General features: G+C 39.8%; 2 protein-coding genes across 2 annotated transcripts in view; one reads left to right on the forward strand and one right to left on the reverse strand.

The window, feature by feature from the left end:
• The window catches only part of LOC119319307 (polyadenylate-binding protein-interacting protein 4-like), a 9,470-nt gene extending 1,880 nt beyond the window's left edge, over positions 1-7,590 (forward strand). The window contains exons 4-15 of the mRNA XM_037593793.1: positions 108-238; positions 425-609; positions 1,210-1,387; positions 1,595-1,756; positions 2,643-2,737; positions 3,782-3,851; positions 3,985-4,018; positions 4,896-5,176; positions 5,265-5,405; positions 6,487-6,576; positions 6,924-6,977; positions 7,087-7,590. Of these exons, the coding sequence (XP_037449690.1) occupies positions 108-238; positions 425-609; positions 1,210-1,387; positions 1,595-1,756; positions 2,643-2,737; positions 3,782-3,851; positions 3,985-4,018; positions 4,896-5,176; positions 5,265-5,405; positions 6,487-6,576; positions 6,924-6,977; positions 7,087-7,125 (1,460 nt within the window). The 3' untranslated portion in view covers positions 7,126-7,590. The remainder of the gene's footprint in view (positions 1-107; positions 239-424; positions 610-1,209; positions 1,388-1,594; positions 1,757-2,642; positions 2,738-3,781; positions 3,852-3,984; positions 4,019-4,895; positions 5,177-5,264; positions 5,406-6,486; positions 6,577-6,923; positions 6,978-7,086) is intronic.
• Positions 7,591-9,807: 2,217 nt separating this feature from the next.
• Positions 9,808-12,092, reverse strand: LOC119319308 (indole-2-monooxygenase-like). Its single transcript, XM_037593794.1, has 3 exons — positions 11,551-12,092; positions 10,758-11,195; positions 9,808-10,659 (listed from the first exon to the last, which is right to left on the reverse strand). The coding sequence occupies exons 1-3, from the start codon at positions 12,058-12,060 to the stop codon at positions 10,033-10,035; spliced, it is 1,575 nt and encodes a 524-aa protein (XP_037449691.1). The 5' UTR covers positions 12,061-12,092; the 3' UTR covers positions 9,808-10,032.
• Between the last annotated feature and the right edge of the window lie 954 nt (positions 12,093-13,046).

Here is a 13,046-nt window from a genome sequence, read left to right on the forward strand (position 1 = left end):
TTTGTTTAAACCTTTTTAGCACTTATTTACTTATCCCTTGGTGACATTTCCCTTAAATTGTATTTTCCTTGCAATCTGCATGTACTTAGAATCAAACCCTGTTGCAGGAATTATCTTAAAAATGGCACAGCCGATAAAGGATACTTCTGTGGGAGGACAAATTAATACCTCTGATGTTGTAAGAAAGCCGGAGACTATGATAATACCAGCACAGGAGCTTGTTCAAGTTTTTGCCAAGGTTTGTTCTCCTAGCAAACAAACAAACAACAATTCACTTGACCTTGCTTATAATTCTTAGCTGACTTCATTGTTGGTTTATATGGGCACCATAGATGTTACTTTGGACTTTGACTTGCATCTTCCATGAATCGTTGCCCTATTTTTTGCATTCTTGCGTAATGTCTATCTCTTGATAAATTACTAGGACGTAACACTAGGCGGTGATGAACTGCCAAAAGGTCCTGTCCATGACAAAAGGAAAGACTTGATGATAGATTCTGCCATCTCTCGTTCACATTTCCCTGAAGAGAGGGAGCTTGAACGCTGGGCACCAGATGAAGGGGATTCAGACTGCATTGAATTGGAAAAATTTGACAGAAAGGGACATAGGTAATGAAAAGCTAAGTGAAGGCTTATCTTGATGTTTGTTAGTAATATTCAATCTTCTCATTGTGATTCATTCAAATGGTTATGGAAGTGGTAATTAATTTACTTGAGATACCTGGTATTGTTTCTTGCGAGTAGACATTGCATGTATATCTTCCTTGTTCATCCTTTTCATGTTGATGTGATATATTTTGGTTTTGTAAAAATGAAGACAAATATTTTTATTTAAAAAAACGCCTTGCCAAGCTATGAAAAATAGTCACGTGATATGTCAGTATATTGCTTTGCCTGCCGATATTTAGGCATTTTTTTAGGTTAATGCTCTACCAAAGTTCTTGCATAAACTTACTGTTTTAGATGGAAATCTTTGTCAACCGTGATCACATCATTAGTACTTATTAGAAACAATGAACTAAGCAAAAGAACAAGTTTATGCAGAAATTGTTTTCTATTGCTAAACCTGTTGGCATGATTTTTTTTGGTTACATTTCTTGAACATACCTTTATGGAAATGGTGCTTCTTTATTATCATGACAGTGCTGGCGTTATACATTGTTATATCGATTTTGTCATCATGATGATTAATAGTCAGTATGTTTGTAGGAGCTGGGACCAGTTTGAGACAAATGCAGCTTTGTTTGGGGTAAAGAGTACTTTCAATGAAGATCTTTATACCACAAAGCTTGAGCGAGGTCCTCATATGAGAGAGCTTGAAAAGCATGCTTCAAGGATAGCACGAGAAATAGAGGGTGAAGATACAGAAGATCTTCATCTTGCCGAGGTAGGCTTCTCTGCACTTATGGCTACAAATGTTTATGGTGAAGGTGCTTGTTAGTTTCACAATTTTTTCACTACTCCCACTTCCACTTGTGGTTGCTTGATGGACGGACATCAAGGAAGTTTTGACAGACTGCATAAAAATATAACAGACAAACACATGCACAATAATTTAGACAAAATGTTTGAAATGCGGAGGTTACTTACGCAGGAAAGAGGTTTATACTTGGATGAAGATTTGGAGCATGATGAAGAGATCAAATATTCTGCAGTTCGGAGGGATACTGATACCACAGTTAAACCCTTTACAAATGTCCCAAGCAGGCCAGTTAGCATTGATACCAAGGATTTGCCAGTGTGTTCATCAACAATGGTATGGAAACGAAACGAAGTTACATATGCTGTATTTACACCATTTGGCATGATAATTGATCTGATGTATATGTGTTACTCCCTTCGTTCACAAGTAGAAGATGTTTTACCTTTTTTCTGAATCGAATGTATATAGACACATTTTAGTTGTTTGTTCACTCATTTCAGTCCGTATGTAGTCCATATTTGAAATATCCAAAACATCTATATTTGTCAACGGAGGGAATAGTGAAAATAGGAAAAAGATAATGTGGATGGTGGTCTTACATTTGCATGAGTGTATCCAACAATCAAGCATGATTTAGATTGAACTAAGTTGGCATGTGCCATCTCTAAATAGACATACTTTGGTCCTTTACGTACTCAACCACACTACTTATGATGGGAACAAAATGTCACTCACTCAACTACACTACTTTTGGGAACTAAATGTTCAATTCTCAGGTCCAAGGATTTGACTGTAAGTTAAGGAGCTGTTATGCATTAGACCCAGAGATTTGATTTGAACACTATTACACCAATTTAAGTCTTAAGGAGCTGCATGGAATTTCCTTAGAAGAAGATATCTTACAGAATAGTATTTTCCCACATAATGAATCAACTAATGCGTCTTCATGTGTTCTACTTAAGTCATAGTTACAAGTATGGTTGTATGCCTTTGTCATTGTTTTAAGTGGTATAGGTTTGGTGTATCTTTTGCCTTGTCTCATAATAAATACATCTGTTTCCTTGCTGCTAGGTTTAGTAGACCTTTTCATTTATTCAGCAGCACCTTTTTGTAAAATGATGTATTTATGAAAGAATAAATATTCTAATGCACTAATTTATGACCATTTCATCTAAATACCATCAAGTGTTTAATATCAGTTCGTATTTTTGACTTGTAGGATGACAAATCATCTTCCCATATATCTGGTGGTACTCATTTGTCTGCCACTGCTGAATACCAGTCAAACAAGCTTTTGCCTGCTGACGCCAACAGGTACAATATCTTTTGCATATGTGGCAAGTTAGCAATCCTCATGGTGGGCGTTTGCCTGGTTTGCGCTTTGGTTGATTCATCATGGTCACATCTCCTTATATGTGGAAGACTTACTTGATCCCTAAGTAATACTGTCTCCAGTTCGAAGGATGCACTCTTAACCAATCCCATATGCCCAACTACTGACCTCACACTCCTTAGCTGGATCACTAGGGATGTACTTTTCCTTTTCTCTAACAGTTAGTGTAGGTCACTCTTCAAACCGTGTAGGCACCCTAGCCCAGCCATCATATACTGAAATCTAGCCAAACTTGGTGAAACTCGTGGCTACCGATTTGGTGGCACATCGAATTTGGTTCAACTCAACCTTGTGTGGCAGCCTGTGTCAGTCTGAACACACTACTTCTGTGTACTGTTCCTGTGAAACTACTTTTGTTTCTGTTTCTGTGATTTGACCTATTTGGGATTTTGTCCAACTAAGTTTGAGCCTAGTTCTGTTTCTTACTCAAGCAAAAGGTTCTTCAAGTTTTTGTTTGGGTAACCATATGATATCTCTTGGAATAAGCTGGTTTAGGATATACGCTAGCTATACTGCAAACTTATTTCAAGTGGAAGCTAAAGAAGCAGGCACTACCATATTAGTGCTTTTATCCATCCTTGATATGGTACAGAAACACTGCTAGCAGCCTCTCATCACTTCCTCTCTGATGCTTCCTTTGTCTATGAGTTCCAGTTTTATTGTTTTTGACACTTCTCTTGTTAATCTTCAATCTACATCTTTTAGGGAGTTATTTACGTTCCCTTGTCCCCAGGAACACTGCTAGAAGCCTATCATCATTGTCTCTCTGATGCTTCCTTTGTCTACGAGTTCCATTTTTATTGTTTTTGACACTTCAATTTTCAATATTCCTGCTCACTATTGCTAATGTGATGTCCGTTATCATGACTGTCGACATCATTAGCATGGACATTCTAGGATAGTGGACTTCAGTCAAATATATTGATTTGTAATATAGTGATTGACACATTTATTATGAACCCTAGGTTGGATGGTAAGAGAAATAAAGATAGTAGTGGTGACAAAGACAACAGGATCTTGCAACCTGAGAATACTGTAAGCCTCCCATTTTGCCAATATAATTATTAAAGCACTGCTCGTACCTGAATCCAGTCATCTTTTATTTATATAACTGTGCAAAGCCGTTCTTTTCGTGCCTGAATTTGGATTTTCCTGCTCATTTCAACAGTTAACTGAAGGGGGCCGGCCGCTGATTTCTGAAGGTGAGCAGTAAATTATCCCTGACTTGGAAGTTTAATAAATTCATTCTTTGCCTGTTTAAAATGTATTGTTGTCACATCGGTTTCATGTGTTAGCTGCTAGGTCTGGTTATTCTTGATTTTACGCGTCTGGTGTGGTACTTTGGGCTCTTGTGAGATGTAGTTGAATGGGCCAAGAAAATATCACAACGTATTGTTCTGTTGTGTTGTATCAACCAGCGATAGATAGTGTCCTGTTAGTCAGTACATAAATTTGATCCAGTCATGTACTCCCTCCGTCCCAAAATAAGTGACTCAACTTTGTACTAGCTTTAGTACAAAGTTAGTACAAACTTGAGTCACTTATTTTGAGACGGAGGGAGTATGTAACAAGTAATGCTACAATTTAAATGGAATCATTTCTTCACTAGAGCATGCCAGGTGGATTATACTTCTGGCAGCTGCAAATGTCGGAGCTTCTTTGATTGCATGCACATTTTGCGATGGAGGGAGGAGATTTAGATCCACTGTTTATTATTGTTGTTGATCTTTTCATTTTTTTATTGATAGTTCTATTTTATTTTTTCAACAGCGACATAATACAAATTACAACCCTTGATTCCCTTTACCATGAAATCATAAACTTACGTTTTTTTATGGAAAAAATTGTGGCCTTATTAGTTTTAATTTCTTTCTGGAAACAGTTACAGAAATGTAGGGAAAGGCTGCGTACTATAGACCCAAAGTGGTCGGACCCTTCCCCGGACCCTGCGCAAGCGGGAGCTACATGCACCGGGCTGCCCTTTTTTATTAGTTTTAATTTCTTTCAGCTTCAACATTCTAAATTCCATGAATTGTTTTCAGCAGCAGAGTGTATGATACTTCTGTGATCTTGTGACAGATTTGGAAGGAGCACCTTCAAGGTCGCGTGCGTCTGAGCCTTCATCTTCTGGCCAAGGAAACAAGTCATCAGATGGTTTGGCACAAGATTCGACTCTACCCAGCAAACTTCCTTCTGCGCCTGAATATGCGAATTCTTCTCAAAGACCTGGCAGTTCTATACCATTAACATCCGAGCGTGTTGCTGCGAACTCAGCTGCGAGTGCTGCTCCAGGCTTATCACCAAGTTCTTCGATGGGATCTCTTAGCTCAGACAAATCAAGTTTGAACCCAAACGCTAAGGTCAGGATGTAATGTAGATATGTGTATCATATCTGGCCATGTTTTGTCGCCTGTGCCAAGTGCACTGACTATTGGTTTTCCGTACCAGGAATTCAAATTGAACCCTAATGCTAAGAGTTTCACTCCCTTGACTTCTCCGAGGCCACATCACCCTCCAGCGCCTGATGCAACATACTATTATCCTAATAACATGGGGGCTACTGGACCTGGTTTGCCTGTTGGCATGGGGGTGAGTTTCTACTTTTGATAGTTGCCAAGTTACTTACTATTTATGTAAAATGGTTGCAATATTTGAATTCAAATGGATGCATCTTCTACACCTATAAAAGCTCGAAGGCCGGAGAACCAAAACCGTCTCGGCCATCGAATCATGCTGATCTGATGGTCTATATCACCCCAATGTTTAGCACCAAACTTGTTTAATGCTCTAGTTACTCACCACTGTCACTGGTTATAAAGAAGTTTAGACTTAACACCATCCTATGAAATCTGCCACACAATTAATATTCTGCCAAATATCAGCATTCAATTAATATTTTACCTAATACTCCTTCCGTCTGTAATTACTTGTCCCAGAAATGGATGTATCTAGACGTATTTTAGTTCTAGATACATCCATTTTTATCCATTTCTGCGACAAGTAATTCGGGACGGAGTGAGTATCAACGTGCAATTAATATCTTACCAAATATCAGCGTGCAATTTATATACCTAATATCAGTGTGCATTGTGATGCGATTACTGGAGTTGTATAGTTGTCTCAGTTATGAACATATTTGTTGGTTTTTACCCCCCAAAAATTGTGAATGGTTGCAGTGAAAAGTTTACAGGCTAATCAGCCAAACAGTTAATCTGGCACCAAAGCTTATCAGTAGATTTTATTGATAAGCTTTTCTTAATTGCTGTGGTCCTTCACGATTTTTCAAGGTCTTAAAATGCAGTAGTCCATGCTTTCCAAGGCGCACATAGGCTGAATATCTAGGTTATGTTTCCAAGTGTGCTTTCAGTTGAACCAATATGCAGTATATAACTATATATTGTAAAATGATGCGATTACATTTTATCTACTTCCTCTGTAAACTAATATAAGAGCGTTTAGATCACTAAAGTAGTGATCTAAACGCTCTTATATTAGTTTACGGAGGGAGTATTAATTATGTGGCGGTTCTTGAACATTGTACATTCTATTTTGTGTCCCCTTGTAAAAAGGCTGTACTAACTTCTGATGCATTGGCAGTGATTGCTGTAACTATTTCTTGTGCTAACTATGCCTGTAATTGCTGTACCTCACTATGGTAATTATATTGCAGTTTCCACAGGCGTATGGTGGACAGCCTGTTGTTTACAATGCTCAGCCTGGATCTTCTCCCCAGGGTTACATGCATCCTTCTGGGCAACAGGTGAGACAGCTTACGTGAAATGAACTTCACTATGCATGTTTTGGCTTATCGTTGACATGCTGTTATGCTTATAGTTTTCTAATGATCCTATCTAAGACCTAGGCTGGGTTCTCTTGGTTTATATAGTTATTACTTATGTTGATGTTACACAGTGGTGTTTATTAATTGCCTTATGTTTGGACCATGAGTTTGCCATTCCATGCTGTTATATAGTAGTCATTCATTCCCCCCTCAGGTCGAATGCCTGGACGCTGAATTACTGACTAATTGCATATAAGCTGATGCCTCGAGATTACTGATGCTCTTTGCTACCATCGTGCTAAGTAACTTTGTTTTCTTATCTGCAGTATGGGCAGCAAATGATGATGGGACAGACCCGCCCTGTCTATTATTATGCACCTGTGAGCCAACATACATGCCTCTTTTGAAATGAAATGTTTGTACACCCCAGCTCTGTTAAGCTGGAGATGCAAATCGTCCGTTCTAATCGTGTCTTAATCTGTTTTGCAGGAGATGCAGCAGCAGCAATACAGAGGAAGGAACTTCTAGGTAGATTGATTTTGTTACGCTGCAATGTGGAACTCTGCAGTGAAATCCCCATTGGCAGGGGATGCTAACCAGGCCGATGCGCCGCCATGCGTGAAAAGAACTGGCGATGGCCTCTGACTTCAACCGTGTGTGTTTTGTCGCCAGGACGAAGATCACCGTTGTTCCTTCTGCGACAGTGTTTGAGTCTGAAGCGGGCTAACTCGGATTTATTGTTCTTATTTACACCATAGACGCGATGTTGTAAATTTAAAAAAAAAATGCAAGGCCATCTATTTCGTGTGCCCCTGGGATCATGATATTCTCTAGTGTGTGGGTGGGTCCTTTCCTTTTTGTAATACTTGGTGTTTGATGTCTACATCTCGCTGATTTATTTAAGACTTGTTTGGGAATCCGAAAACTGGGCTGTCAGATACTGTGGTGCTATTGAATTCTATTATGTGAAATGTTGCGTGAATTGGGGTTCCAAGAAGTGTGGATCAGTCATATTTGGAACGCCTTGTACTGTGTGAAAATGTTGTTGCTTCCGGTCGACAGGTTGGTGTCATGGCTTATCACTAGCACGATCCGGCACCCCATGCATTATCCAGCGCGGCACACATGCATAAATGCATACTCTCACTTTTAGCCTGGTCCTTTGATACGTGGGAATTAAAAAAAAACCCTGGAGAAACCTTCAAGAATGTATCATTTTCAACATCAAATTCCCATCCAAAATCTGTCTCCATGCGAAATACTACTCCAGTGCACACGCTAGCTAACTATGGTAGTATATTTTGTTGAATAGATCTTGGAAACTACACAAAAGTGTTGGGAGTTAATAGATATATCATGTATGTGTGAGTTTTGATCGACCGATCCAATGAAACTTAATTGTGTTACGAGGTCTGCATATATATACAAAGTTACAGTTTAGTTAATCTTCGCATGTGCATGATGAAAGGAGTAGGCATGCCTATAATGTGTGTAGTTTTCTATAGGAAGAAAAATTAAATAAAAGGTAAAACAAAATCAACTAATAAAATTTTCTAAGTAAGAACGAATTAGTGGCATTGGTATTATCCTTTAAGAAGAAGGAAAATAATGACAAAATTTTTCTACTCCCTCAGTTCGTAAATTTAAGTCTTTTTAGAGATTCCAACATGGACTACATGTGAAGCAAAATGAATGAATCTACATTCTAAAGTATGTGTATATACATCCTTATGTAGTCCTCAGGGATATCTGTAAAACGACTTATATTTAGAAACAGAGGGAGTAAGAATGAATGAATTATTGACATTGGTATTACGCTTTAAGAAAGAAAGATAATGAAAAAATAAAATAAATAATAACAAAATTGACACAATGTTTACAAAGAAATTATGCTTTCTTTAAATATGCAAAATAAGTATATTATAGTGGATTTTTTACCAAAAAGGAGTTTCTTAAGAAGGAATGAAACAGTATTGGCATTACCATTAAAGAAGAAGAAAATGAAATAAAACTAAGGAAAAATAAAAATAAGAAGCTGTCTAAGAAAGAATAAATTTGTGGCATCGGTATTTCCCTTTAAGAACAAAGATAAATAAATAAAACAAGTAATGATAAAATGTACACAAAATTTACATAGAAACTACGTTTTTTTTAATAATATGCAATGATAAGCATACACTAGTAGTAGAAGTTTTACAAAATAAGAAAGAATGAATTAGTGGCATTGGTATTAATTTTCAAGAAAAAAGTAAATGAAACGAAAACTTAAACAAATCAAAATAATAAAATTTTCTAAGAAAGAATGAATTAGTGACATTGGTATTACCCTTTAAGAAGAAAGAAAATGAAATGAAAATAATGAAAATATTTGCACACAATTTACAGAAAAAATGTGCTTTTCTATATTATGCAAGAATATATAATACTAGATTTTTCATGAATGAATTAGGGGCACTGGTATTACCCTTCAAGAGAAAAAGAACTTGCACACAGCTTTGCATTGAAATTGTACCTTTTGTTATATGCAAAGAATAAGCATATAATATTAAATTTTCACACTCTAGTATAATTTACACACGTACTCCTATTGTATAGTACTTGTGTGTATATATTTACACACACCCAACGTCCCAAAAATATCAACATAACAAAATAAAACCGAATGGAAAAGAAAACATAAACGAAAGAAAAACTAATACAAATAGAAAAAATAGGCAATGAGTAATGGGTTTCAAGCCCAATAGAAATGTCTTCAGCCCCGGAAGCCCTGAAAATTGACAAAAGGAAAAAAGCAGCACAAATCTCGAAAAAAGAATCAACAGTTAAAAAATTTACTTACCCAAGTTTAAATTTCAGGCAACTTACATAGTATTCTTCTAAGATGTGCACAATATAGCAAATAGAAACTACTGAGCCAGTCCTCAATGTTTTAGACTCCTAAATTTTCCCGTAATTTTATTTCATATTATATTTTTCGTAAAAGAGTAAAGTAAAAAGTAAAAAATAGCAATATGTTTTTGGTCTTTTTCGGCTCTCATTACATGAAGTACGTATAACTCCAAAAATCAAAAACTGTACCCTGCAAGCCACACAATAATGTAAAACAACTCAGCGCTGCTGGGAACTTGGAGAGATTAATTGCTATTAGTGCAACAACAAGCACCTCCAGGTCCATCTCAGCGACGATTGCATGCCAGTGACGGGATCGTGTAAACAACTTTTTCCTCAGCCTTTTCCGGCACCGTACCCATTATTTCAATATATCATAGTGCACTCTGAAACCCATATGTTAATGCTTACAACTTTTTTTTGCGAGTGAATGCTTACCACAAAGGCACAATATCTATGCATACAACAATAGTGATTGCAATCTGACAAGTAGGTAATCAAGCATCCATCCAACGGATACTGCAGTCTTTTATAGCATGATCCCAATTAAACTTGTTTTTGAGCAAGTGCTGGGACAAGAATGAGATTTTCCTTGCGACCCATTGTGACGCCGAAGGACTCTGTCATATTGATTTTTACTGTTCCTGCAGGTAGATCCCAGTTGAAGTGGTACATGAGGTTTGCCAACATTATCTCAACAGTGGCCATTCCAAAGTTCATACCTGGGCACACCCTTCGCCCAGTCCCAAAAGGCAAATAATGAAAATTGCTTCCCTTGAAGTCATGAATCATTGTGCTTCCAACATTTTCCATGAAGCGCTCGGGCATGAACTCCTCTGCGCTCTCCCAGTAGGCAGGGTCCCTTGATAGAGCCCATCCATTGATGATCACACGGGTACCAGATGGTATGGTGTATCCCTCTATGTCGCAGTCGGCCGTAGAGAGGTGGGGCAAGAAGAGCGGCACGGGACTGTGTAGCCGGAGAGTCTCTTTTATAACACCCTTGAGGTAGATCATGCCACTTAGATCCTCTTCTGTAACCATTTCCTTCCCCTCTGCCATGCTCCTCACCTCAGCCTGGAGCTTGGTCATCACCTCTGGATTTTGGATTAGCTCAGCCATTGCACAATCCAACACTATGAATGATGTGTCCGTCCCACCTATGAACATGTCCTGCGAAAATAGAGATCACCATTTTTACATGTCAGTATACTAGTTATGTTTAATTTATATGTATCTAAATATGCTGTTATTTAGTATGATATGCATACCACCAACACGGCCTTGACGTTTTCTCTCGTGAGGTTGTACTCTTGTTGAATGGATAGCAACACATCGATGAAATCTGTCTCTCTGTCTTGGTTGATTTCATGGTCCAACATCGTGTTCTTGGCGTGGTCGTCGATGATCTCATCAAGCAAGTCATCCCATTTCTTGTTTATTCTCTCCGCCCTAGCACACACCATCCTCCTTACCACGTCCAGCCTTGCCAACTTGGGGAAGTAGTCCTCCAGGTTGAACCCACCTATGAGCTTCGAGCTAGTCTCTACCAGCTCGCGGAACAACTCGTTTCGACCGCCGCCTCTGAAGGACTTGCCCGACACAGCATGGCAAACAATATCAGTGGTGAAGGAGCTAAGCAGCTTACTAAGGTCCACTGCAGTGCTCCTGGCGGCTGCCGTGCGGATCCTCGCCATAGCGTCTTGTACCTGTCGATCATTCAGCCATGGATGAGTGGATGATCAATAGGGATCAACGTATACCATGAATTGCAAATTTTCATACAGAAAAACAAAGTCAACGCTACTTGGAGCTCAGTAACCACTAACCACAACAAGGTTTGTTAGTACTTAGTAGTAGCCTCTCTAGTCTCTAGTCGACAATATATCAACCACGGAGTCAAACTTCTTCTCTATGTTTGACGATTATAATATATTCAAAACTCGTTATTAGTTTGTCTTGAAAAAAAATACTTTCGTGATATAAAAAAATTCTGTCCATATTAAAAGAAAAATCTTGTTCTTAGTGACATATTGCAGAAACTAGTACTCAGAAACCAATTACCTCGTTTTCACGGGCGAGACGGTAGGAGCCAACTTTCTTGGAACTGAGAAGATGTGTTGCTGTGATCTTTCTAATCTGGCGCCAGTAATCCCCATATGGGGAGAAGCCCATATCAGTTGATCCATAGTAGAGGATGTCAGTCATGGCGGACTGCACCCGGGACGCAAACACATGGTCGTGCGTGCGAAGAACTGCCATGGCTGCACGAGCGGACGACACAACGAGGCTGGGGACGGCGCCAAGGCGTAGAAGCATGACATCGGGGCCATGCTTCTCGGCGAGATTGCGGAGGGAAATGTGGGGCAGTGAGCCGACGAGGTGGAGGTGGCCGATGAGAGGGAGCTTGTAGGGAGGCGATGGGAGTCTGTCGAGCAGCTTGTCTGCTCTCCTTGTGGTTGCCGTGGATGTGGCAAACCGAACGATGAGGAGGAGGAGGACAAGAGGGCATACGATGAGCACAAGGACTTGGGGAGACGCATGCTCATGGAGGCTGTGAAGAACTTGAGCCATGGCTAACTAGCTTGTTTGATGTATTGAGCAAACTTTCTAGTGCGATGGCTTAGTGTTCTATTTCCCTAGTAATTTATAGCCGAAGTGCTACTACTATTTTATAGTATTTCACTATTTCTTGAGAATTCCTAAAGTATCATTTCTGTTGTCCTCTGATGATTTCTCTAATCGAAATCAGTTTGGAGTTGTTTTTAGCATTTTACAATCAGAGTCGCTCACATACACGAGTATGCACTCATTAATATACGCAAGCACACCTATCCCTATGAGCATCTTAAGAGATTGAGCTGACATATCATTTTGAGATAGACGAAGTGTCACATAGGCAATGTCTGGACGGGAATATCTCCTCCCACTGAACGGACATCCCCAAAAAGTATGAAATAAATCTAGAAAAACACGAGCACCAATATCAAGTCTAAGGGGCTGTTTGGTTCTAGGCCTAACCATGCCACACTTTGCCATACAATGTTGCCACACTTGCCTAATGTTAGTTCTTCAAAATGAGAGCCACTAGTTGGCAAGCCTAAGGAAATCTTGCCACACTTTTTGAGTGTATGTGATATGAGACCTTAGTGTGGCGTGCCTAAGGTGTGGCTTGAACCAAACACCCACCCAAGTTGGTCAAACTTGCCTAACCTTAGGTGTGGCAACCTTAGCAAACTTAGTCTCAAACCAAATAGCCCCTAAAACTTACACTCTGGTGGGTTGGAGATATCACTATCCTTCTAACCATGTTTATTAGTCGCAGAGACACGGGGGCTCCCGCGACCCGGGACCCGCGCTAGGGTTCCTCCCCGCCGCCGGCGGCCTCCCTCGCCCCCTCCCGTCGGCGCCGGCCGCCTCGCGCGTGCCCCCCGGTCCCTCCTATGCCCCCCTCCCCCGGCCCTCCTGCTGCCCCCCGAGGCGGCGGAGCGCCCCTGCCCTCCCCCCGTCTCGGTCCTCCTCCTCCCTCTTCCCCCTTCGCTACCGCATGCTGCGGCCTT

The sequence above is a fragment of the Triticum dicoccoides genome, chromosome 6A, assembly GCF_002162155.2.
Source record: "Triticum dicoccoides isolate Atlit2015 ecotype Zavitan chromosome 6A, WEW_v2.0, whole genome shotgun sequence".
In the NCBI taxonomy this organism is placed as follows: domain Eukaryota; kingdom Viridiplantae; phylum Streptophyta; class Magnoliopsida; order Poales; family Poaceae; genus Triticum; species Triticum dicoccoides.